The following is a 27,199-nucleotide window of genomic DNA, read 5'->3' as shown; positions in this document are numbered from 1 at the left end:
ATAAATCTCCAAACTCCTTGTCCTCTAGCCTATCTGAAGGCTTAAAGCATTTTGCAGTTGGAGACCTTCCTGCCCCAGCTAATGCTCAGGGGTGTTAGAAAGGTACTCGGCAGCCAAGTGTTCGGTATTGTAGGAATTGACTCCACAAATGGATCAAGTCCCAGATGCCCCCCACAGCCTTCAAAACACACCACCCACCCTTCCTAGACACACCATCTCCTCTTCCAGGACCAGATTAAGGACTGTCCAGCCAGGCTCCCCCAAGTCTATATGTGGCCTTTCCTCATATGCTCCAAAGTGTGTGTGTGTGTGTGTGTGTGTGTGTGTGTGTGTGTGTGTGTGTGTCTTATAATGTCAATAAGGAGGTTTGACCTCTGATAAGCTTTGCCCTGGTGACCATTTTCCTCTTCTCAAGTGGACCATCTGATCAACAAGGCCTGAATTCCAAGCATTTCCCAAGGACCTTGGATGCTGGCTGCATTTCCTGCCCCTCCCACCCCTCTCTACATCCACTGAACAATAGACAGACCAGACCACTGGGCTCCAACCTATTTTCTGTCCCAGTCACAGTTTCAGGGTGACAGTGACTGGGAGTGAAAAATCTATTTCTGGTTTGGGACAGCCATTTCGGACTCTGATCGTTTCATGCTGGGGAATTTACACGGTAAATTCCCTCCTTTGCCTGAGCACTGTGAGATCCAGTCGTTCGTGTTTTCTTCAGCAAATACCCTTTGAGTTCCCACTCTGTGCCTAGCACCAGGCTAGGCCAGAAAATAGACTTAGCACAGAACATAAGGGTGGCCTCTCACTGGTTACTTGTTTCCTGGTTGTGGTGAAATACTTGATAAGTAGCCATTTAATAAGGGAAGATTTCTTTGGGCGCATGGCTCAGAGAATATAGTTCGTTATGTCAGGGGAGACATGGCGGTGGGCATGAGTCACAGCTGAGGCAGTGGCCACGCCCACACATCTCAGCAGACCAAACATCAGAGAAAGAGAATGCAGGCACCGGCCAGCTAGCTTTCTCCTTTTCTCTTTTTTTTTTTTTACCTAGTCCAGGATCCCAGCCCATAGGGTGGTGCCCGTCACACTCAGGGCAGTGTCTCCCTCCCTCCCTCAATTCAAACTCTATGGAAATACCCTCGCATCTGAATGTGTGCCTCCATAGGGTTCTAGATCCAGCCAGCTTGACCGAGAAGAGTAACCTTGCCTAAAGAGGAATGGAAAGATGCAGCCTGTCTCCAGAAACGGGCCTTCCCAAATGTTACCATGCAGAGATCGTGGTGAAATTCCATCGTCTAGATGGGGGCTGCGATGGTGCAGTACTCAAGCTCCTAGGTGGTGCAGATATGTCAGGCACTGGGTGATGGAAAGGAGAAAGCTTGCACAAATGGTAGCCATGGTGAGCAGTGAGGGGAGCTCATTCCTTCCTCCTCACTCCATGGTCCTTTGTCCACAGGCCAGAGCTCTGGCAACCTTTCCTCTTGCCTGGTAGTGTCTCTGGGTACTGTCAGTACCAGAGTGGCCACCCGTGGGGAAAAAAAATGGCATCCGGGGACGGGTTCCCTTGGCATGGGATGACGGCAGGAAGTCAAAGGGACCCAAGATGTTCTGCTTCCTTTTGTCTTTTCAGACTGTGCTGGGTGCAAAGAGGAGATTAAGCACGGCCAGTCACTCCTGGCCCTGGACAAGCAGTGGCATGTCAGCTGTTTTAAATGCCAGACCTGTAGTGTCATCCTGACGGGGGAGTACATTAGCAAGTGAGTGTCTCTCCCTCTCCCCACCTGGGCCACCTGGGCCTCTCCATCCTAAAAGGCCTGTCCCGCTGTCCTCGCCCGAATCTCCATCATTGCCCTTCATCACACAACCCACAATGGCCACTCTCCCAGCCTCTTCCTACCTTCAGGCCTTCCCATGTTATTATCTCCCATGATGCACTGGTGGTCTTCCCCTGTGGCTCCTTCCCTTCCTTCCCTGTGCCTCCAACTCAGAGGTGGCTTCACACTGTCGCTCCCCACCCCCATTCCTCCATTCCTACCCTCAGACTGCTCCGTTTCTTACACAGGCTACCAGCATTTATAATTATGTATAATAACATGTATGTTTTAATAATGTGTATGTTTTAAATGGTTTACCATTTACTGAGCTTTCACTGTGCACAAAGAACTAACAAACAGCTTTGGATGGATTATGACATAAAACCTCCAATGGTCAGGCACGGCACATGCCTTTGATCCCAGTACTAAGAAGCAGAGACATGTGGATCTCTGTGAGTTCAAGGCCGGCCTAGTCTACATAGTGAGTTCCAGGACAGCCAGAGTTATAATAGAGAGACCTCGTCTCCAAAATAAAAACAACAAAACAAAACAAAAAACCTCTCGTGGTGCAGATACTCACAGGAGTAAGCAGCTTGGGCAGTAACAGTTTTATTCTCTCCTGGGCTGGGGCTTTGATTTAGATATTGCTGTATCCCTGGCATTTAACACAATGCCTGACTCGAAGTCAGTACAGTTATAGCATGGGTTTAACCGAGACAGGAGGAGATGGTAGATAATAAAATTATCAGATGAGAGGACTCAACCTCAGGGACTTGCACATAGAAGCTTTGGACAAGTTCTAGTGACCACATGTACATATTCAGATCCCCAAAGGTAACTGTGAGCAACGACCCTCAGCACTGAGACACTTTCTGATCCCGGATACTTGCCCTGCCCCATGACTGGTCCAAAGCCAGAAGACGGTGAACTTGTAGCGCTACAGTACACGGGGTGTTTGCTGTGGAGACACATTCAGTAAGGGAGACAAGCTGTAGACAGGAAGAATCAGGACACGGGGGGGGGGGGGGACTGCGAATTATGAGTATTCATCGTGAATGACCGAAAGCTCAATGCAACACACTGAAAAGCAACAACCGGGGTCGTTTGACTCAGACATGGGAAGGTCACAGGTGTACTAGCTCCTTAAAGATGTCGCCAGCAGAGTCTCTCTCCTCCCCTACTCCCTTTTTCTCTCTCCATACTTAACTCCCTCCTCTGCCTTCCTCTCTATTAGATTTATTCCCAGGCAGATGAGATAGCAAAGAAAATCACCAATGGTGTCTGAGTCTTGATCATCAGTTTAGCAAGCCTAGCAAAAAGGGAGACCTTTCTGCTGAGGCTGCCACACAAGACCTCTGATTTAGCTGCCTTGCTTCACCTGCCCATTCCTGCTCAAACACTAACCAGGAGGGCCCAACCCTAGAGTTTTCCTGCCTGGCCCACAGTCAGGACAAATCTCTCTCACCTGCCAGTCCCACAGCCGCTCAGACCCAACCAAGTAAACACAGAAACTTATATTGCTTACAAACTGTATGGCCGTGGCAGGCTTCTTGCTAACTGTTCTTATATCTTAAATTAATCCATTTCTATAAATCTATACCTTGCCACGTAGCTCATGGCTTACCGGCATCTTCACATGCTGTTTGTCATCATGGCGGCTGGCAGTGTCTAAGTCAGCCTTCCACTTCCCAGTTTTATTCTCCTCCTTGTCCCGTCTATACTTCCTGCCTAGCCACTGGCCAATCAGTGATTTATTTATTGACCAATCAGAGCAACACATTTGCCATACAGAACATCCCACAGCACTGGGCCTTGGTTGACACTTAGAAAACTGATGTAGGAAAGGATGTTCTCCAAGGAACAAGTCCAGGAAGAGGAGATAGCTGCCGGCCAAACATACCCACCTGTGCCCAAGGTGTAAAAAGGGGGCTATGGTTAGTCAGAGAAAGGAAGGGTTCCTTCTAACTAGCTGCCAGTGGCATCTGGAGTCTGTGAGAGCCTCGTGGAAGGTTTGAGCTGAGCCTTGAAGGAGTGGGTAAGATTCAAAATAGAAAGGCAAGCTTGGAGGCAGAATCCTAGCCCATCCAGGGCAGAAGGGTGAGCATGGGTTAAACCCTACCATCCTCTTTGGGAACGCAAGTGTGGACACAAGTAAAGCAGCATGCCAGGCTGCAGAGGTGAGAGTCCAGTCATTGAAAGGCCCGGATGCCATGTCAATAGGTGTTAGACATTCCTCTCTAAGCATGCTGGGTAAGGAATGTCTGTGGGACATTGCCAGCCAAGAGTCATTGGTCCTAAGTTAGAATTCTCTGGAGCAGTAAGGGCTTGCACAGAACTCTGGAGCCCCAGCCTAGACTACCTCTCTCCCTGAGTGTCTGCAGTCTGGCTCTGGGCCGCTCACCTGCTGGAGCAGAGTGGTAGGAGTCATGAAGCTATTGCAGATGCTCAAGGCAGAAATCCTCCTGCCTGTGTGACCTTGGCCACAGACTCAACAGCTCTGCATCTTACTTTGCTCATTGGTGAAAACAGGGTTAATAAGATGACTCCAGAGCTCTATGGTCCATATCTAATAAGGACACGGTAAATGTGTCCTTTCCCATCTGCCTCTGTTTATAATTGTGTCTATTTCCAATTCCCTAAGGTGTCCCCAACCCAGGAATCCAAGTGAAGTTGTGTTGGCATCTTTCCCCAGAGGACATTTTTTTTTTCTTTGCACAGTTACCCACACTCACATCCACAGAGTAAGAACTTGGTTAGAAGTCAGGGAAGTTGAAAGAGTCAGGGAGGTTTCCTGGGCTCACGGATGACGGCGAGTGCTGTTTTAACTTCAGATAATGCTAACCACCTTGCTACCTCGTAGAGCTCTGGGCGGAGATAAAGAAATAGCATGCCTGCTCTTGAGGCCTGTCTGTGTCCAAGCCATGTCACCCTCCACCCAAAAGTGGGGCAACAGTCTCCTTGAGGACTCTCACAGCCACTGTGGTGGCAGTGAGCCAGGTACTGACTAAACCCTAGCATACTGAGCCCATCTCCTGCAATCCTCATGAAAATGTGGGGAGAAGCCAGACCACCTGGGTTTTGAGCCTCAAGTGCAAGCAGGTCCTGGGTGACCTGGGGAAGTTACTTACCTATTCACACTTGGGCTTGCTCATTCACATACTGGGAAATTAATAGTACCGACCTCCCTGGGCTGCCATAAGCCGTAAATGAAGTGATCCATGCACATCACTATCAAAGCAAGAAATGTCAGCTATTAGCTGTAGAGAACAGGATAATGAGCCGTAGCGGGGCTGCTGAGATAACTCAGTGGATAGACACTCACCGCACAGGACTGTGCGGCACCTGAGTTCAGTCCTAAAATTGATCCCTGGAACTCATGTAAAAGTGGAAAGAGAGAACCAACTCCACAGTTACCCTGACAGCCACGTGCCTACTATGGGATCAAACACACACACACACACACACACACACACACACACACACACACACTGATAATAAATAAATTCAAAAGAATAACCCGTGGCAATCTGACCTTGTCACTGAGCCCAAGCACTGGATAGACACAGTGTATAAACAGTGCTCATGGGAGACTTCTTGTTAGGTGCTGGTCCATCAGCTCAGCCAAGTGGTTCTCTCAGTTATGGTTAAAATTTTTTGGTTGAAGGAAGAACTCTTAAGGGTCTGTGTGAAACTGATCACATTCTTACACCCTGGAAGGGAAACCAAGACGGACTAGAAGAAAAGGGGAGACATTTCCCTTTTGCTTTGAGAATGCCGTACCATGTGCAAGCATTGTATTTTCTATGGGGAACAAAATGTGTCTCAAATAATTTTTCAAAAGAGTCCTTTGGGGAGAAGGGAAGTAGGTGGGTCTGGATAACTCATGGGGAAGGGGAAGAGAAAAAGAGAAGACATCCAAAGTGACAGCCCAGAGCAGTGGCTCCATCAGTGCCTAGGGACCTCACCAGAGGCAGATTCCCTGGATTCTCTTTACCTGTAGATCTGAGGGGCAGTTTAATTTTGAAAAGGGTTCCCAAGCTCCCAGTCTTGGGCAGTCATCACTGACCAGGTCCTGGCCAAGGCCCTCCTCCCGACTCCACTAACTCGCTCCCCCACGGGAACTTCCTCTTGCAGGGATGGTGTTCCATACTGTGAGTCCGACTCCACTAACTCGCTCCCCCACGGGAACTTCCTCTTGCAGGGATGGTGTTCCATACTGTGAGTCTGACTACCACTCCCAGTTTGGCATTAAATGTGAGACGTGTGACCGGTACATCAGCGGCAGGGTCTTGGAGGTAAGTCTGAGTAACCACGTGTGAGCGGGATGGCCTGTAACTCCGATAAAGTCACCACCGAAGAAGAGCAAGTCACCCCATGCCCTTTTTTCCATTGCTTCAACCTCCCAGAGTTAGCTTACTGCATGGCCCTGACCAGATAACCTTGCCAAGATCTGAGCATCCCAAAAATAGAATGTGGACAAAGTAATGCTTGGTTCAAAAACCACTGTGCTGGGAAAATCAGCTGCTTCTTTGGGTTCAGACTCAGACAGATTTCTAAGGAGTAACAATTAGGATTTTCCTCCTGGCTCTGCCTCAGGATGGAAGCCCTTTTTTTTGCGTTTTAACTGTTTGGTAATGTGCTGATTTAAGAACCAGCTTTGTCTAGCGGCTTGCTCTCTAAGCCCTTCTCTGGCTGGTCCATCGCCATGGCAACAGCAGCTCTCCCCATCCTCTGATGCGCAGCTCTCTCTGCCAGTGACAGACAACCTACAGCCCCTTGCTGGGTCCTTGGCCTTCCTAGCCTTTCTTTCCACACCCTGTGGGGCTGGATGCTACCTGTCCATACTTTGGGGCCATCTACTGTGAAGAGCTCGGTGTAAAGGGAAAAAAATAGCCTAAGGATAGGGACAACTGAGTTGTGACATATCTCTAGTGCTAATTCATACTCCTATTTGCGGTGAGGATCTTTGCATCTGTAGGCCTCGGTTTTGCATCTGACAGTGGCTAAGGAATGGCAGGCTGGTTCAGCTACTGTAGGCAATATTAGTGCTGCCAGTTGCTTGTGGTTACCATGAGGACTAAGTTGAAAAAGATTCTACGGTCACATGTGGGCTCAGCAGGAGAGCATAGGAATCAGGACAGGCCTGTGTGAGGGGATGCGCTGAAGCAGAGCTCTAGGGATGATGAGGTCAGTGTATTAAAAGCAAGGGGGCAGAACAGGGAGAAAGGCCAGCATGGCTTTGAAAATTGAGGGTGGGAATGCAGGCTATGTCACAGAAGGCCTATTTCATGGGACTTTGTACATCTTGTTTAAGAGCTTGGGTTTTATAGTAAGTGTAGAGGGAAGCCTTCGGAGAACTTTAAAAAGGAGCAGCGTGATAAGATGGCATGTTTTTAAAAACTGCACTGGATGTGATATGGAAAATTAACTGTAGGGAGTCGGAGAGAATCAGATAAACAAATGCAGTGACTTACTAAATGATTAATCATCTCTAAAGACCAGTGAAGAGTGCCAGGCAGAGGGAAAGGAATACACACAGGAAAGGTTGCTGGGCCCAGGTTTCCAAGGGTGTAGGGTACAAGAATAAAGAGTCTATGTATGATTCACTGGGCACTGGGGAGTTGTGGAGAGAACGAGCAGGGCTGACCTGATTAGAGCTACACCGCGGAGAAGATAGTGTGGTGTTCACTGGAGGAAACTAGAAAAGAAGCCCTCAGGGAGCCACTGCGCACCAAGGGCATCCACCTTTGTCTCCAGCACCATGGAAGCTGGAATTCAACAGCTCAGCTGCCATGGGACAACTTGAGAATTTGGGGACTGGGGAAGAAGAAGCCCAAGTTGTTCCAAAGTATTGAGTCTGGGTGACAAGAAGCTTAGTACAGCATCTGCGGAACAGGAGGTGGAAGAGAAGCCAGGTCCTCCAGGCAGAATCGTGGAGAGCGTTTGAGACAGGGTATGATTGGAATGCCAGGAAGGTTTGAAAAGGACAGACAGGAACATAGGTCAAAGCCCAGAAACAAAGCTTCGACCTGGAGAAGCCTAGCCCTCAGAAATGAATAATAGTACATTGAGAGTAGTCAGGTTTTCGGAGACAGAGGAGAGAGATTGGCAGACAGGGCTAGCACCAGCCTTGGGAAACGGTTGCCTGCAGGTGGCACAAAGAGGTGGGAGTTGTTCTAAGAGGAGAGACAATCAAGGATATAGGAGGAGGGTTGGGGAGGTGGCTCCATTGGTAAAGTGTTTGCCTTTGAAACACAAGGACCTGAGTTTGATCCCCAGAACATGTACTAAAAAGTCAGGTGCAATGGTTCATCCTTGGTAGTCCCAGTGTTGGGGAAGCAAGGATAGGCAAGATCCCTGGGGTTCACTGGTCAGCCAGCCAAGCCTTCGTGGCAAGTTTCAAGCCAGTGAGAGACCCTGTCTCCAAAGTCAAGGTGAAGGGGTTACGATGGCTCAGGTTCAGAACACTGGCTGCTCTTCCAGAGGATCCAGGCTTAATTCCTAGCACCCATATGGCAGCTCACAACCATCCGTAACTCCAGTTCCAGGGGATCTGGTGTCTTCTTCTGGCCTCTGTGGGTACCAGGCATGAAAACGATGCCCAGACATACATGAAGGCCAAGTAGTCATACACACAAAATAAAACTATTTTAAAAATGGACAGCTCCTGAGGATTGATAGCTAAGACTCCCCTCTGGCCTTCACAAGCATGTGCACACACATGAGCCTGCACACATAGGTGGACCTGTATGTGCATGTGCACACAGGATGTGAGAGGAAAACTGAGGACAGTGTAAAAGATGGAGCTTCAGGAAACATGGCCAGGACAGTCGGAATGCTGGTCAGAATTAGAGAAGTTAAGGGAGAAGGGGGTTGGGAAAGGCTGGTGCGTGTGGTGACCCTTTGCCTTGAATAGGAATTGCTGGCTGCTTTTGCATAAATGAGGAAGAAGCACCCAGCAAGTTGTAGAGCCGGTGGGGTGGAGGCCACTCGAGCTGGCTTTTCTTTCAAGAGAAGAACCTTGATGCTCACTGCGGCTGCGGCTGGCAAGGTTTTCTAGAGGCCGCTTTTTCTTAAGCAGAGCTATTGTTTCTCACAGGGGCAGTCTCTCCCTTCCAGGCAACTGTGACTGGGTTCGCGTTGACCCCATTTGTACCAGCTCCTTCAGCCTGTTGGACTTGCTGACTTTTTTTTTTCTTTTGAGCTGGGAAAGACATTTAGCAATCAACTATCCCAGCCTCCTTGTTTTACAGATGAAAAAAGGGGACACCCAAGACAAGTGGTGCCTTTCCAAGGGCAGAGACAGAGATGGAGTCTGGGACTCCAGCCTTCTGGATCCCACCGTGGTGCCTAAGGCTCTCAGATATTCAGGGGGTGGGAGGAAAAAAAATCATGAATTTGAATTCTAATTTTACCACGTCTAGCCAAGAAACCTTAAGCAAGTTACTTTCCGGTCAGTCTTTGTCAATAGTGAAGACTGTCATTTCATTCCTAATGGATATGTTAAGCAGGACTTTGTTCAGTTGGAAGGCAGAAGCTACACTCAAATCATGGGGGCTGAAAAGGACATGCATCCATTCCCATAATAAGAGTGTAGGCGTCACTCTGGCTTTAAACACAGCTAGAGAATGGGGCTGATTAAGATCACTTGAATCTTTGACCATCTTGGCTCTGCATTCTTCTGCATTGCCTTTATTCTGAAAAGGAGTCTGCCTTGTGGTTAGGGTATTGGACACCAGTTGCTCAGGTTTATATCCTACCAGCCACGTCCATGGTGGATAACAAACTTTCATTCTTAATGGCTCAGCAAACATCTGGGGGCTCTCTGGATAACTTCAGGCCCATCCCTGAACCCACTGTGCCCATAGAGTTGGAATCAGCTTCTTGGTGGGGTTATCACAATAGAACCATATGGCCTGATGGCGGGTGGTCCAACTGAGCAAAGCTTAGTGCTATTTCTGGAAGATGGGAAAGGATGCTGGCTAGGCAGTAACTGCCCAGTACAGGGCTAGCACATTTCCAGTGTACTGCAGACACTTAAAACGGTTTTTTATCTTCTCATCCCAACATTCCCATTCTCTTCTGAGGCTATCTCATGACTCCTCCTCCCGGGACAGAACTCACTATGCTGAGTGTCAGCCCATCCTTCCTATGTCCTCAGCAAAAGAACCACAGCCTGCTCTTGCTCCATGTCAGACCTTGGCCGCCATTCTCGGTGCTCTCTACTATGGCCTCCTTTGGGGGTACCAACTCTTTGCTACTTTTCTTCGCTGCTTTCCTGACTTCAGCTTGCGGGTAAAACAGCTCACTGCATCATGTTCCCTTATGCTGGGTAAAGTCTGCCCTGGCAATCTCCCTTCTCTCCCATTGTTTTCTGAACCATCCAGGACCGAGGCTGCTGAGACAGGCATGAAGTAAGTCCCTTTCATCTGGGGCAGGGTGGTGGGGTGTGACATTTAAGAAGATGTGCGCTTCAGTATTGTGAAGCCTCTGTTGCCATGATGGGGGGGAAAAAAAAACAGGGCCCAAAAAAGGACCTATAATTGAAATGATGAGGATACACAGGAGGAAGAGGCTACTAATTAAGCTGATTATCCTTGTCATGGTGCTAGAGGATCAGTCCCACGACTTCCTTGCTTGGGAAAATAAGAGGCTCTTTCTAAAGTTTGAACACAGCTTACTCGGTTGACAACAAGGACATTTTTCTCACTGGTGGGAGCCACATAAACAACCAAGAATGGGGGGGGGGGACATTGAAGATTATTTTTCTTTTGTAAGAACCTGCCCTTTTTACATTCTTGCTAAGTTTTGAGATAAAAAAAGTTTCTCCTGTTCCCAAGAACCCCACCCCTAAGATTGTTTGGAAGTAAGATTTCTTTACATAGTTGTAATTTGGGAACTAACACCAGACCAAGTAATGGCTTAGAGAAGGGAGTTTCATGACCACCAATAGTCACCCATTTGCCTCATCCCTCCCCTAAAAATACCTGTCCTGACATGGAAAAAAATAATCATTCAAAACGTGCTTCACCTCCCATCCCAGCCTCTGTGCTACCCCTCCATATGTAAATTCTAGATCTGTCACCGAAGGGCCTTTGCACATCAGGTCTTCTGGGATAGGATTCTAGCATCTAATGCAGAAGTGAGATGGGGGGGGTGAGGGTGGGAGCTGACGCCGCTACCTGTTTCCAGGGAGACCTTCAAACACAACTTTCTCAAAAACCATTTCTCCCCTGCCCCCAAAAAGATGTGTACTCATTCCTATTTTCAAATGAAATAACGGTAGGGAAGAAAAATGAGAAAAAGGAATGAATGGACTTCCCAAAGCCAGGTTAGAGTAGGCCAGGCTCAGGCTGAGAGATCCAGGTGCAGTCATCCCGCCTAGGTGTTAGGAGCTCCCCAGCAGGTCCTGCTCTCACATAACATAATTTATACACTGAGCCCATTAAAAAAAATCTGTCCTTCTTAAGCTATTCTCATAAATTTTGCCGTGTTTGTAAACCTTGAACACTCAGCCTTACCTAATACTTTAATCTGTCTGTAAGTTGACTCACTTAACAGACAACTGCTACAACATAACAGGAAACAGAGTCACTTGCCAATTGAAGGCAACCCAAAAGGAGTCTCATTCTAGCCAAATTTTCTTGTTAGTGAAGACTCTGAGCCTCATGCTTGTTCTCATTCTTAGATGAGTGTGTTTCCAATAATGCTGCAGATGCATGGGCTCGAAACTGGTCTATCTTCCTTGGTGAAGTCAGAGTTCAAACAGGGTTGAAAAGGATCTCTCTTCCTTTTCTCCTTTCTCCTCTCCTCTCCTCTCCTCTCCTCCCCTCCCCTCCCCTCTCCTCCCCTCCCCTCTCCTCTCCTCTTCTCTTTCATTATCCTGGGACAATGTTATGAAATCTCAAGTTCATATACTAACACAGTCACCTTCATTTTCACTAGTGTTAGGGGCCCCCTACACTTGGGAACAGGCTGGCCGTCCTCAAAACAACATTTCCTTGTGGGCAATGAGGAGATGGGGAATGGTGACCTCTGATTGCCCTGCACATATCCAGGGAAACCCCTGAGCTTCCACCAGGACCCATGAAGGAATCACCAAGCTCTCTGGATGGACTCCCATATAATTGTGGATGCCCCCTGGGAAGCCTCCTCACCAACAACAGGGCTATGGAGAGAGACACCAACACCACCAGTGTACCCAGGAAGTGTTCACCCACCAGCCCCTACTGGACAGTAGCCTCGGTTCTGATGTTCTGCTTCATATCCTGATTCCCACAGGCAGGAGGGAAACACTACCACCCCACCTGTGCCAGATGTGTACGCTGCCACCAGATGTTCACCGAAGGGGAGGAGATGTATCTCACAGGTAAGCAAATCTGACCCTCGAAGGCGTTCTGATAGGCTCATGGCTGGGAAGGAGATAACCCCGTTCCATTGCGGTGTTATTGTTCCTGTTGGCTTGTCTTCAAGATTGCAATTAATTCTCTCCTCTCTGGGTGGATGAGGAAAGTTGCCTGAGTGACTAATATGAAGTGACATGTAATCTGCCTTCCATCCCCGTGTGCCTCCACCGGCTGCTGCACTGGCCTGCTTCCCTGGCAATACTCTCAGCAAATTCCTCTGGCTCCACCTGGGGGTGGGAGGCTGAGCTGTACGAGGCCAAGGAGTCAGCGAACCTCAGGGGGGGATGCCCAGGCTACTGAGTCCACACGGTTTCTACCTGGTCTGTTCCACTCCATTGCAACTCCCCACATCTCAGATCGTCATAGGAGGCCATGGCTCAGGGCTTCCAGGGTGAAAGCCACAGTGGCTTCCCCTCCCAGAACTAGCCCTTCTGTCCCAGGATTCCTGTCTCAGCCACCCAGTTATCTTCAGATTCCACTCATCCATCTGCCCTTGTCCAGCCCCTCATCCCAGCACATCACAGTGCTCTTGGCTCTGCTCTTCTGAAAGGCCTTTCAGGCCCCTCCCATCCCACTGATTGGATAAAAATCACTTCAGCTTCTCATTTGGGGCGTTCTCACCAAGGCACCAAACCTTGTTTCTGGACTTGAACTACCTACGCTGCCAAACCAACTTCACGTTAGCAATTACTTCTGGGGCCCCTGACGTGAAAGCCCTGTCTCATCACAACCCTACAGCCCAAGGCAGGAGCTAGGGGTTACTCAATAATCACATGATTGACTGTCAGCCATGACAAATGACATTAAGGGGAGGGTACGGTGGGAGGCGTGCCAGGGAAGGTCCCCTACAGAAGGGCCAAGAGCAGAGCTCCTGGTGAGTGGCGGTTAACTGGTGTGCTCATTTCTCTTTATAGCCCTGTCACCAATACACTTGACAAGAGCAACTTCAAGAGAGAAAGATTTCGTTTTGCTCAAAGGGCTTTCAGCCCACCATGGCAAGGAAGGGGTCATAGCAGTGGACCTTGTGATGTACGCTATTTCGATCACAGTGAACGGGGAAGCAGGGAGCCAGCGAGGCCTGAACCAGGGTGCAGGCTAGAACTTTCAAAGGCCCGCTTGTAGTGATCTACTTCTGCCCACCAGGCCCCACCTCTTAAAGGTGCCTCCGCCTCCCACGGCACCCGGCTGAGAAACAAGCATTCCCAGTATGAGCCTGTGGTAGATATTTGAGATTCCAAACATAACCGCTGATACCTCTGTCTGTTCAGGCTGCAAGCGAACTAACATAGATGGTAGCTCATAAATGATAGCAATGTATTATTGCTCGGAGTTCTGGAGGCTGGCAAGTCCAAGATCAAGGGGACTACAGGTTAATAGTCTTGGTGATGGCATACTTTCACATCGATGCCACCTTCTTGCTGGATCCTGACATGGTGGGAGGGACAAGGCGGCCCCCCCCCCAGGCCTATTTCATGAGGGTATTGATCTCAGCAATACCCATTCTGCTCCCATGATGTAGTCACTTCCCCAAAGCCCCCTCCTCCTAACATTGTTACATGAGAGTGGTGGGTTCAGTGGGGCCAGTGGTAAGGCTGAGAGGCAACAACTCTTAGACAAACCAGGGAGAGCCAAGTCCAAGCAAAGTACAAGAGGCTGTGGGGACTCCGAAAGGAAGAGATTCAATTCTGAATGATACTGAGAATGTCTAGGGTGCTGACTGAGTCACTATGATTAGCCTTGCCGAGAAGCCTCACATGGGCTCTTGGTGAGAAGTGGGAGTCCTTCAAGGTTCCCTCAGAAAATAATCCTGAGTCCAGAGGCCAGTTGCAGGGAGTGGTCTTCTTTGGAATTTTGTCCTTACCGCAGATGCTCAAACTGTACTTTGCCCTCTGTCCCTACAGCAGAGTTTCTGAACCTCAACACTGTTGAGATCTAGGGCTAGATAACTCTTTGGTGTAAGAATGGTCATGCACACTGTAGAGTATTTAGTAACATCCCTGCTCTACACCTGCAAGGTGCCAGTAATGTGCACTCCCCGTTATGACAATCAAAAATGTCTCAGATATTGCCTAATATCCTAGGGTATAGGGAAGAGGGCAAAATTATCCTCAGCTGAGACCTGCTGGCCCAGAGCTATTTAATAGAAACTAGGGGTGCTAGGCAGAGGTTCCTGTATGGGACTAAATGGAGAGGCCGTTTCAAACATTCTGGGACTCTGGCCCTGTTTCCTTGAAGCATCATTCAGGTGTTAGAGGGGGAAGGGTGTGGCTTTAAACTGTAAAGCCACGGCACTCATGGTACAGATGAGGGAAGGGATACATCCAGAGAAAAGCAGAGGCCTTTGTGAACCAGTATGCAGGGAACGAAGAACCTAGCCTGAGATTCCCTCCCGGCTCTCTCCACTTCCTCCACAGGACTTAGACCTGGCTGATATCCAGGTCTAGTCCTCATGGCTCCCCATGAGCACCAGCACCATCCATGATCCTGAGCGATTCCTGCATCAGGACCTGTGTTACAAGTCTTAGCGAGCCAGCCACTGCTAGGATGTGAAGTTTGCACTTGAACATCTGCTACGCAGTGTTCCTTTCACCTTCTCAGCCTCCTGGGGTTGAACGTGCCCTCACACCCACATTCCCATCCATGCACCGCTGACCAATCAGCATCTTCACCTTCCTGCTCAAATTCCAAATCCTCATCTTTCCCCTTTGCTACCTGGGCCTAGACTGCTTCCGACTGAGTCCTAGCACCATTGCTTACTAACTTGTTTACCTTCGACAAACCCCTTAACTCTCTGGACCTTGATTGTCTGTCTAACCTGCATGATAGACTTCAAGATGCCCCTGTAAGATTCAAGTGTTGTAAATTTCGGATCAAAGAAAGCCCTCTCTTTGTTCACTTCTATATCTACTGAGGCCTCAAATGGGTCCAGTGGTGTTCTAACAGCTGGACAGGCAGGAAGGAGCAACAGAGACAAAGGCCCTGCCCTCAGGGAGTTCCCAGCCATGAGTTAGGAACATTGACGACCCAACTTCCCACAGATGCTGAAGGAGTTAAGCGATGAAGTCAAGCCAACAGCTCGGTGATTGTGAGAGAAAATGTACCGTGGAACTCAGGGCAGAAATGCCTCCAGGAGGTGGGAGATCTTCTTGGTAGTGAAGAAGAGCTGTCACCTTCTCATTAATTATCCCCATCCCTACCCTTCTGGCTCCTAGGAGAGTAGGAGTAATTGCAGAGTACGAGAGGACCTGCCTCAAGGGATGCTGAGTGATCTGGAATGAGGGGGCTTGGGCCATGGATGCTAGAGTCGTAATGATTCTGGTTATGGGTGGCATGTGTGGGTGGCAGCCAGCAGGAGTTTCAGTTACCACCGGGAGCTGAGCCTAGAATACCCTCACAGAGTAATAGCACCAGGACTCAAGAAATGGCAGTACGGGAGTGGGATGAGCCAGCGGAGAGCTGGGAGTCCTGCGTTCAAGGGCCAGCTCTTCCACTAATGAGTTGTGATCTCGAGGAGCGACTCCCTCCCTGGGTCTCTTCCTTCCCTTGTCAAGTGAGGCTGGTATCAATCTCTCATTGACCCAGTCCAGTGAAGGTCACACGACTCCAGGCTCTCTCTCTATTGCATGCCAAGCACTCCGCTTGGAGATGAGCAAGGCAGGCATGCTCGGTGCCCTGCTGGGTGGAGTTTACTGTCAGAAAGGAGAGACTGGCATTAATCAAACAGAAGCAACAGTATCAATAACAAAGTGGGAAAAGCGCTCTGAGGAGAAAGTTTGGGGACAACGGGAATGTATCAGAAGGCTAAGAAGCCAGGAGAGGTGCCTCTGAAGAAAGGACATTTCATGCCAGGATCCTGAGCATGAGTAGCAGGGAGGGGTGATGAAGAGGAGAGGAAGGTGGTGGAGGAGGCGCAAAGTCTCCAGGTGGAAGGAAGCATTCCGCAGTGGGGAAACTGAGACAGCCCATACGCATGGTGCAAAAAGGACAGATGTACACCTCAGGAACACTGGGGGACAGAAGGAACTGGAAGGTGCCGAGAGCCCTTGCAGCAAGGTGTAGAGGTGAGCGGGCCAGAGACACAGACCATTAGGGCCCACCCACGTTATGGACCCAGCCTCGGGGTTGTGTAGCAGGACAGTTCTGGTAGATGACCCCTGGTGTATCTTTGGTTCACTACTTTGTGTTTTACTCACGGTGGCATGGCTTTCTGATGGGCTCTGCTTGGGAGACGTCTGTCTGGGGGACTTCTGAGGCCCCCAGGAGACTGCAGCCTGTTTCCTTTTCTTTGTTTTAAGTTCTGTTGCACATTCTGTCTTTCAGCTGTTTCCATAAAGAGGCCAGACTTTCTAATCTGTTTGTTATCCAAACCCTTCATTTGGGCTTCCCCAGGAAATTAGGTCACTGGTTTTAGTGCAGCAGAATAAAAGCTGAAATACTTCAAGTTCAGAGTAGAACTGAAAGTCACAAAGGCCAAAGTCGCTGCAGACATGGGCTTTGTACTGGACTCTAAATGTGGTACACGCACTCTCCTCCTAAATATGCCTCCGTCCAAGAAAACGGAGTGTGGTCTGTATCCAGCCTTCCAGCTGCACCACGGGGCCCTCCCCTCCCCATTACATGGATCTGAGGCAGTGAACACAGGGATACACAAGGTCAGCTCTTACCATTTGCCTAGTCGATTAATTCATTTTGAAATCCTGGGACAGACCCTACACTGCTAACTAAAGTACTGTAGCAAAGTATGAGTCCTGCCAGGGTTAAACGCAAGAAACAGTAATCATCATGGGTCTACCCACGGTTTCAGCACACATGCTGTCCAGTATGGTACTGAGTCTTCTGCCCCATTCTGTCCATTGAAGTGGAGACGTCACTAGCAAGCTGTGGAAAGGGAGAGTTTGGAGACAACAGGAAGGTGTTGGAAGGGCTCTGATCTGTTCTAACGAGGTGATCTAAAAACATTTCCATTGTCATTTTCTGGAAGGACTCAGGATTAGGGAATTTACAACACTTGATTAGTGTGTCTACTAGGGTTTCTTCAAAGCATTTTTCTTTATCTGTTACAAAAGTGTGTGTGTGTGTGTGTGTGTGTGTGTGTGTATGCTAGAAAACAGCCCCCAGTGACCTTCCTCAGACACTATCCAGCTTGTTTTGTCAGCGGGAGGAGAAGCAACTGAGCAACACTGTTTACGGAGCTCAAAGGACAGATTTCAGGAACTGGTTCTCTCCTTGTTGAGGCAGGGCCTCTTTTCTATGAACTTCGATATATGCTCCAGGTTAGCGGGGCCGTAAACGTCTAGGTGATTCTCCTGTCTCCACTTCCCATTCCACCTTAGGAGTCTTGGGATTGCAGATGTGCGCACTGAGTGCATCCAACTGTTTTTTTAATGGGGATTCCAGGTAACGAAGTCAGGCTGTTGGGTTTGTTTCCTGCTGTGCCATCTCCCTAGCCCCCACAATGGGTTTTCGTCGGGGTCTCTCACAGGCCTAGAACCGGCCAAGTAAGGGAAGGTGCCAGGCCATCGAGCTCCAGGAATCAGCCTTTTGCCGCCTCTCCGGCACTGGGATTACAAGTGTAAACCACCGTGCCTAGATTTTTCACACGGGTTCTGGGGATCGAACTCAGGTCCTGTTAATACAGCAAGCGCTTTACCAGCTGAGGCATCTCCCCAGACCCTCTCTTACCAAACTCTTACCTGGAGGTTCACAGCAGGCTTTCTGAGCACTGTGAACCTCCTGAAATTGCTTGCCAGATTTCACATGCAGAAGTTCCTCTAGAAAGAAGGTCTGTGTCTTTCACCGGATTTTGAGCAAAGCCGTGACCCAAAAATAAAGCGAAGAGCCTCCGTTCTGTGTTAACACAAACCCCACAGATCCCGGGGCTGCCGTGGAGGGTTACGTCAAGCCTTCTCTGTAGAGCCGAGACTATTTCAGACCACATTCTTTTTAGTTCAGATGATACAAGGACCTGGTAGTGGGAGGCACATCCTGGCAGAGCTGGAGATGTAACTGATGTTCGGCAAAGGCCTCCTTTTCCTGACCGGTCACTATGACAGGTGCACCAGGCCGGTAGCTGTCCCACTGAGGGCCTGCAGTTGTCGCAAAGGATGGCATACCAGCCCACATTCTTGATCTTCCAATCCTCTGCAGCCATGCTTGCTGAAGCACAGTTGCCAAATGGGTTGCTATCATTTCCACACATCAAGGTTATTACTTTCAGTTGGATCTCTCTAGTGACAGTTTAGGTTGTAGGGGTTGTGCTTAAAAACTTTAAAACTTATGTTTCCCCAATCCTGCTATATAATTTTAGATTTTTCAAACATCTTATTCTTTTACTAAATTGCGATTTCCTCAAGTCTGCCTGTACTAAGCACATTCCCTTTTCAATAGAGTATATTTTAATTTTTGATGAGCTGCCTCTTTTTTTTTCTCTCTCTCTTCAAAATTTTAAGGGTTACCTAACATCTTGAATCACAGAAACCATTACAGTGTTGTATCTGAGGCTTGTATGTCCAAAGTCTGTTTCCAGCTTGTTCGGATCAGGTCACCACAAACTCAAAGTGATGTGGCCATTTTCTCACCAGTTACATGTCACATCTACTTCACAACCAATTTGTTCGTGTTGGTCGAAATCAGGTCCAGAGCAGCAATTTCTCCAGTTGCTTCCTCTGTGTTCTAAGAAACAAAATTGCCTTCGGGGCAAGTCAGGAATGTGTCAGATACTCAAGTCTGAGTTTAAGGAGAGGTTTTATTAGTCTGGACTTTTCAGGTGGCAGAAATTCAACTCCAGCCACTATGGGCAGAAGGGGAGTGATTGATAGGCTGACAGGACCAAGAAGCATCTAGAAGCAGCCTCGTTGAGGGGCCCTTGAGTGTCCCCAGTCCAGTCTCCTCTCTGCATCTTTTTGCAATGGCCTCATACTCTCCAGCTCTGGGCATGGAGCCATATAGTGGGAAGGAGGATGTAGCCAGCCTCTAGCCAGCTGCTGTGCAGAGAGGTGCCGTTCCCATCTGAGCTCAGCAGAGGAGTCCCAGAGAGGTTCTGATGACCTCACATGGGCAAATGCCAGGCCCACGCCAGGCTGGAAAGATAAAGGTGAACAGACGGCTAAAACGCCCAAGTTCCTGGGACCTCAGCTTCACCACCACCAGGATCTGCTATGAGGAGTAACTAGAGGGTGTGGGCTTAGTGCACAGCCAGGTACTGCTAGCTCTGCCAGCCGGAGCTCATGACGAACCCCTCGGGGTGGCTGTGCCCTAGGGTGCAACACATTCTTCAGTGCTGGGTTGTGTCAATATTACCATCGTGACGTTAAGAGCATGCTGAGGAGGCCAGGAGATAACTTGGTGGATAAGAGCACTTGCTATGCAGGCCTGAGGACCTGAGGTAGAATTCCCAGCACCCGTGTCAAAAGCCAGACAGGTGCATGCATGTGCTGTAGAACCCCAGCATAAGGGAGTGAAGACAGGCAGATCCCTGGAGCTCACTGCCACCCTAGCTGGAATGGCGAGAGATGCTGTCTGTCTCAAGAGAATAAGGCAGAGAAGATAGAAGATATCCAATATCCCCTTCTGGCCTCTACATGTGCATGCACGGGTGTGCATACCCACACACTCACATGCACACCCCCCCAACACACACACCCCACACACATACCCACAAAAAAGGGGGAGAAAGGAGGCAAAGAATGCTTAAAAAGGCTGAGGCAGGCAAATCATGAATTCAAGGCTACCTTGGGCTAAATAGTAAGATCTTGTCTTAAAAAAAAATTTAAAAATTGAATTAAATTTAAAAAAACAGACAGACACAAAGGAAAGCTTAAATTGGGTTCTGCATATTTTCTCAGTGCTAACTACCTTTATATTATCATTATTGTTTTTTATTTAGATACTGATGTTGTCAAGGGGCCCTTGAGTATGCAGCCTGAGGCTAGGCTCAGGCATGCTCTAAATGTGTTATAATAATGTTGGGGAGAGGAGAGGAGATAGCTCATTGGCTAAGAGAATTTCCTGTGCAAGCATCTGAATTTGAATCCCCAGCATCCACATTAAAAGCTGGGCATGGTTGGGGAAGAGAACTCAGGAGCTTGCTGGCCAGCCAACCGCACTTACACAGTAAGCTTCTCATTCGGTGAGAGACCCTGTCTCAAAGGAGTGAGACAGAGAGTGACAAAGGCAGATACCTAACATCCTTATCTGGCCCCTGCGTGGACCCATGCACACACACATACTCATATGCACGCCCCACATACCATACACACACACACACACACACAATAATAATAGTAGTAATAGTAATAGGGCTAGAGAGATGGCTCAGTGGTTAGCAGCACTTGTTGTCCCTTACAGAGGATTTGATTCCCAGCTCCCACATGGTGGCTCACAACCATCTGTAATTTCATTTTCAAGGGACCCAGTGCCCTCTTTTGGCCTTCATATGTACCATGCATACACACGGTACACATACATACATGCAAGCAAAATACTCATGCACATAAAAAAATAATAAATATTTTTTGCCCTGTCTATACCATGTACCCCCTTGGCCCCACCTCATGCTCAAGGTCTCCTCCTCATAGGCTTCTCATAGCATCAATAAAGTCTCACAAGAAAAAATAATAATAATAATGGAAAATGTGAATACCAACTGCTTGGCATATCCTAAGCATTCAGATCATTCTCATTACTGTCTGTGTCCCCTGAATTACTGGACCCTCAATCCTGCTTTGTTCTTTGTCCCTTCCTGCTTGATGCCGTTCATAGTAACCAGGTTTGTGGTTACCAGACATTTTTCTCCTCTGCCTCTTGGTAAAGCAAGCCTCAAGACTGCTTCCTCGTGCCAAGAGGGTGCAGTGGCAGCCACAACCAGGCTTCTGTTCAGAAACGTCCCTGTGTGGCCCGCCATTTGTCTTTGTGTCCTTCTACTTGTTTGGGGGGAGACAGAAGCAGACATATACTCACCCCAGATAGGGAACTGAAGACAGACTGAAGTATGGATACCACAAAAGTACAAGTTGATGAACCAATGAGCTTTATTGGGGTTACTTACAAGAGTGTGGGTGAGCGGTTACTCACAATAGTAGAAATGACTCAAAGACAGCTGCATCACCAAAAGCCACCCCAGCATGAGTGACAGCTCACAAAAACTGGACCCTGAAGCAAACTGCACAGTCTACAGGCAGTGTCTTCCCGGTGGCTCTGTTGGCCTGAGCCTCTTCCGGAAACTTGGCTTGTCTATGAGTGTGTTCCAGCAGCCCTTACAGATTATATAAGCTTGGGGAGAGAGAAATGTGTTAAATCTGATCAGTTTTAGGGACTTCCTGGAGTCATGGAGGTGTTTGCTTCCCATCATTAAGAGCTTCCCTCCAAAATGGACTGTTTTCCACAACACCCTACAGCCCCTCAGCTGCTGTCCTCTGGCTTACCGGGGCCTGGCTCCTGAGAGTTAAGGAATAAACCTTCTCCTCCAGTCTCTCTCTAAGTCCTTTCAGCTTACCCAAACTAGTTAGCCCCTAGCACATGATGTTTGCATGGGAGAGAGGAGATAACATTAACAACAATAAAAATTTGTGCATAATACCTACTATAAGCAGATGATATCCCAGTGTGTTCTCTCTCTCTCTCTCTCTCTCTCTCTCTCTCTCTCTCTCTCTCTCTCTCTCTCTCTCTCTCTCCCTGTGTATGCATGTGTATATGTATGTGTATGTGTTCATTAATCCTTATAACAAACCTACAAGGTTGACATTATCAATCCCCACTCTGTAGATGGGAAACAAAGGCACAGAGCAGAACTGAGTTGCTCTGGACAGTGCAACCAGTGAAACCTCAAGCAGCATAACCAGGACTCGAGCCTCATGGGATATCGCATTAAAGAATGCATCCAGTGCCCGATGCCTGGGGAAGACCCCTGACATCCAGGATGACGGCATTGGTGGTAGTGTTGTACACTAAAGCCCAGGGAAGAGCTTGCTCGTCCCCTTCCACAGACTCTGCACCCTCAGGGAAAGAGAGTGAAGTGCTCTGTAGTCTGCAGAAGCAGTCCACCTCCTCTCGGTTATGGGTAGGGGTGTTCCTTTCTCTTGAGATAAAAATTCACATAACATCTAAGCAACCATTTTAAAATATATACTTAGGAAGATTTTGGTCCATTCACAGTGCTGTACAGCCATCATCCGTGTGTCTCTATCTCACCCCAAAAGAAATCCCCTGTGAGCAGTTGTCTACTCGCTCACACCTACTACAAGCGTCTGGTATCCACTAATGTGCTTTGTGTCTACAGACTTCCCCTCTACAGTGTATGTCTGCATGTGGGTATGTGCCCATGAGTATGAATGTCTGAGAAGGCCAGCCGATCTCCTGAAGCTAGAGTTATGGCGATGAACTGCCTGTGTGGGCTCTAGGAACCAAATTCCAGTCCTCCGGTAGAGCAGCAAGTGCTCTTAGCCACAGAGCCGTCTCTCTGGCCCTGGATAAGGGTTGTTATTAACAGAGCAACTCCAAGGTCATTGCTGGGTCATGTCACAGAGGCAGTGCTGCTGCCATGGAGGCAGAATGCCGCGCAACCTCACCCTGCTGTGGTCATGAGCAATCGGGAGAAGAAACCTGTTGAGGCAGAATTCCCTGCAGAATCAGAAACCTGAAACTCAGTCACCTTCATCACCAAGTGAGCAGGGCTGTGAGTTAGATACTGGGAGGATTATGGCAACCCACAGAGTCTAAAAACATTCAGATTCGAAAATGTTGACACAGTGCTGACCCAGTACTTCGGACTCACTGGGCATTCGGCAAGACAACCACACCAGATCCAGCTCTGACATTTTCAAAGAGGCACTGGCAAAATGAATGTCAAGGTCCAGCAGAGAGGAGGGTGGGATCCTAGCATCCTGTCAGCCCCAGATGTTGCAGGTCTGGGGCGTGCTTACCTAGTCCTGCTGGTTCTGCTGAGCATTGAAGCAGGCCTGATATTTGCTGGATTTGGGTTTCTATCTCTAGTCAGCTGATTGTCCTATAACCTTCACAATAAGTTTCGACCACAGAACCTGGAACTGTGGGTGACAGTCTCAGAGAGTGATAAAGAGTGACTTGTTGTGTCAGGAGTCCAAACAAAACATGTCCCACTCTTGTAAGACGTTAGAGTTCTGTCTTGGACCACTAATTTCCCTGTCCCATAGCATTCTTAAAAATTAACTTGGAGTGCTGTGTTGTATCTAACCATCTGGCTCTCATCTTTAGAGCCATAAAGTCACCTGGAGAGCTGTCGGGTCTGATTCTCAGCCCCACCTCCAAGAAATTGGTATCAGATGCTCAGCATGGGGACCTAAGAATCTACACCAGGTTATCAGAACAGTTCTCCCCACACAGGTCATCCCTTGAACAACCCCTACCTAGTCGAGAATTGTAGCTATCAAAATCAGAGGCTGGTTTCCTCTGTTTCCCAAATCTCCAGCTTAGAGAATCCAGCTGCTCTGATATCAAATATCTTGCTTCTTTTTGAAAGCTTTATTATTGTTGTTGTTGTGTTAGTTTAGCTGTGTGTGTGTGTGTGTGTGTGTGTGTGTGTGTGTGTATACTCTCCACAATGCACACGTAGTCAGAGGACAACTTGTCGGAGCTGGTTCTCTCCTACCACGTAGGTCCTGAGGATCAGACTCAGGTCAACGGGTTTGGTGGAAATTGTCTTTACAGGCTGAATCATCTCGTCAGCCCGTGTTTCTCTAGTCATTCACTGAGCAAGCATTTGTTGAGACTCTTTGGTCCTTGTAGACACATAGATAGGAATCTCTCTTCATAGAATTTGCATTCTCATAGGAACATTGGACAGGTCAAATGCTTATTTTATGAATATAGAAAAAAACTATTGATGTAGAAACAAGATCTTCGAGGAGTGAGATGGCTGTTTAAAAATCTGTCAGTGTGATTGACAATATGATGAGTCCCTTACTCAATATTGATGCTGAGCACATTCCTATCTGGTGTATATTTGAAAATTTGTGGAGGACGGGAGCTCATTAGCAAGTGAGCAAGAACACTCAATTCACGAAAGTTGGTTTTCCTTCCCTGGAATGTTCGCCCTAAGTTCTTGTTGCAAATCTAATGAAAGCCTCGGAGACCACTGAAATGCACACAGACATGGTTCAGCCTCCCGTTCCACCCTCTCCCAGGGTGAAGATGCTGCCTTAGGGACTAATTTTTATTGCCCTCCCTGCTCTGATTACCACCCTCCTCCGGGTGCCTTTCACACTATAACTGTGAAAATACCAAGGTAGGATCCAACCAGTCATTTACATGGGCCAAGCACTGTGTTGGGGGGAAAAAAGATAATCATGTTCTTCCCACGTGTCTTAGTTAGGGTTGCTATTGCCGTGGCGAAACACCTTGACCAAAAGCAACTAGGGGAGGAAAGGGTTTACTTCACTCACAGTTCCATAAAACAGTTCATCCTCAAAAGCAGTGAGGGCAGGAACTCAAACAAGGTAGGGCGGAGCCAGGAGCTGATGAGGGGTGCTTCTTACTGGCTTGCTCAACCTGCTTATAGAACCCAGGACCACTAGCCCAGGGATGGCACCACCCACAATGGGTTGGGCTCTCTCTCACATCAATCACCAATCAAGAAAATGCCCTATAGGATTCCACTCACAGCCTGATCCCATGGAGACATTTTCTCAATTGAGGTTCCCTCTTCCCAAATGACTCCCAGCCTGTGTCAAATTGACCCCAAACTAGCCAGCACACTAGGTGTTTTCTTTCTGTTGAGGCCATGCTATTGATCTGATAACCAGGGATATAAATGCTCAGGAGACCATAATTTCATACAAGTCTTCATGGGAAAAAAAATCATTTTTTCTTGTGTTTATCTGAGTTTATTGCTAGCTACCAGCAATCCCCACCCTGCTTTTTATTACTTGCTTTTCTATATATGATATTCTGGCAACTCCGGCAACTTTTTCGTTTTTAATTACATCTTCCTCCTGTCTTTTGATTCTTCCTCTTCCCTCTCAGTTCGTAGATAAACATGCTTTCTTGTATGCAGAGTAAAGCAAACAGCCATGTGTGGCTCAGTTTTATTTCCGATCAGATATGTCAATGTTGTGGAGTAAGAGAGACAGTTTAGTCTGAACCCACACATTTCTGTCATTCCCCCCAGCCTGGACTTCTGCATGATTCACCTTTCCCATTGGTCTTCCACTCAATTTCATGACCTCATCAGACCTTCATGTCCACCTCAAGCATTTCCTACAGTGACCTGGAACATGTGTTTCCTGCCATAGCCACAGTGGTAAACAACTCCTGGTGGACTCAGGAGCAACTCAGAGAGGAACCGGAAATGTTCTCTGTAATTTAAACTCCCAGAAGGAAAGCTCACAACCCACAGCTTGCTTGAGAGCAGACACACCCTGTGATCACTGGCTCCGAGCCTCAGACCCAGAGTCCCTCTACTGGACTCTAATAACCATTGCATTTTACTTTGGACAGAACTAAACTCCTCTTGAATAATTAAAAACATCTGAGAATACCATGCGATAAGAAGTGGGGGGTTCTTGTCCCACAAAAGACAAAACCAGCCCTAGAATAAGAATTTTGGAAATGAAAATAATCTCAAAGACCACATGTTACCTTAGTGTTTATTCAGATGAGGAAACTGGACCCAGAGAGAGAGAGAGAGGATCTATTAGGGGCTGAGTAGAGAAGAGACCTTTGGACTCCAGATTTGGAGCTGATTCTCTCTCCTCTCCTTCAGGTCTGGTTATCTGATTCACGCCACACCCCTGTGCTCTCGCTGATATTTCAGTCTTAGGGGCTCCAGGCAACAGCCTGGAAAGCATATAGCCTAGAAACAAAGTCAGCCAAACAAATGCCATCTGGGTGCTCAGGAATGGAGCCATTTGCTGGCCCCTTTCCTTTTCGAGCTGGCTACCAGAGGGGTGGCTCCAGGGGGGATAATATGTTCCTATTTTTCCCCTTCTAATCCAGGACACCTGTCCCTTCTTCGGGGAATGTGCAGCATGTGACCAACACCTGTTGTTCGTGCCTTTCCAAATTGGCCTCTTAGGTTTGGAGCCCGCCAACTGGACTCCCACCCATTATAAAACATGGGTAATAGCAACATGAGTGTACTAAGTTTGACGGGGCTGGAGCCTCTGAGGAATTATCAGGTCAAGACAATGCTCCCCAGCAGAATATACACCATGACACCTCCTCCCCTTAAATGCAATAGCTCTGAGAAGTCCTAATTCTCTCTTAAGTCTTTGAAGAGAAAAGAAAGCTGAGGTTAACCATGGCTTGTCACTTTCTTTCACCCCCCACTGCCGTTCATCCATTCAACAAATATTTATTGGCCACCTGCTATGTGTCACTCACTACTAGTCGGCTGGTCATCTTTTCACCCTGCAAACCCATGGACTTCCACTAACGGCAAGCTCTATGCAGATGCTGTGGGAGACAGACCCACGGGTAAAGCTCAATCCTTTCAACAGAAGGTGCTGTTGAGATACTTAGGGTGGCAAATTCATGCACTAATATGACTTAAGACTGTCTATGCGGAGAGACCTCAGAGAACTATGGAGCCCAGAGGAGGGAAAACTCACCTCCAGCCAACAGGTAAGAAAGTTCACAAGGATGCCATGTGAACTGCAAGAAATGAGTAGGGTTTAGACACCCTGGAAATGTATGTATGTAGTCAGATTGGCATACCAGTGGCTCTCCAAGACAACAGGGAGCTAAGAAAGCCATGAGACACAAAGAAGTCCTCCTGACTGGCATGCATGTAGAGTATACATGCTGTCACACTGAGGTGAAGTAGGGATTCTGGTCACTGGTAGCTTTGAGAGGTCTGAGTCTTTGTCATTTTCCTGGCCCCTTAGGTTCTGAGGTTTGGCACCCGATCTGCAAGCAGGCAGCCAGGGCAGAGAAGAAGCTCAAGGTAAGAGGCGTGGTCCTCCATGCTACGTTTCGCCACAGGTTGGGAAAGCTCTGCCTCAG

The 27,199-nt window shown here is 48.2% G+C and overlaps 1 protein-coding gene across 1 annotated transcript in view; it reads left to right on the top strand.

Annotated features, from left to right (window-relative positions):
- Positions 1-27,199, top strand: part of Ablim3 (actin binding LIM protein family member 3) — a 117,715-nt gene that overhangs the window by 63,694 nt on the left and 26,822 nt on the right. The window contains exons 6-9 of the mRNA XM_059246050.1: positions 1,634-1,760; positions 6,019-6,112; positions 12,099-12,186; positions 27,082-27,140. Of these exons, the coding sequence (XP_059102033.1) occupies positions 1,634-1,760; positions 6,019-6,112; positions 12,099-12,186; positions 27,082-27,140 (368 nt within the window). The remainder of the gene's footprint in view (positions 1-1,633; positions 1,761-6,018; positions 6,113-12,098; positions 12,187-27,081; positions 27,141-27,199) is intronic.

The sequence above is a fragment of the Peromyscus eremicus genome, chromosome 19 (assembly GCF_949786415.1).
Source record: "Peromyscus eremicus chromosome 19, PerEre_H2_v1, whole genome shotgun sequence".
Lineage (NCBI taxonomy): Eukaryota > Metazoa > Chordata > Mammalia > Rodentia > Cricetidae > Peromyscus > Peromyscus eremicus.
Note: the sequence above shows the minus strand (reverse complement) of the source record. Positions and strands in the feature narration are given on the sequence as shown.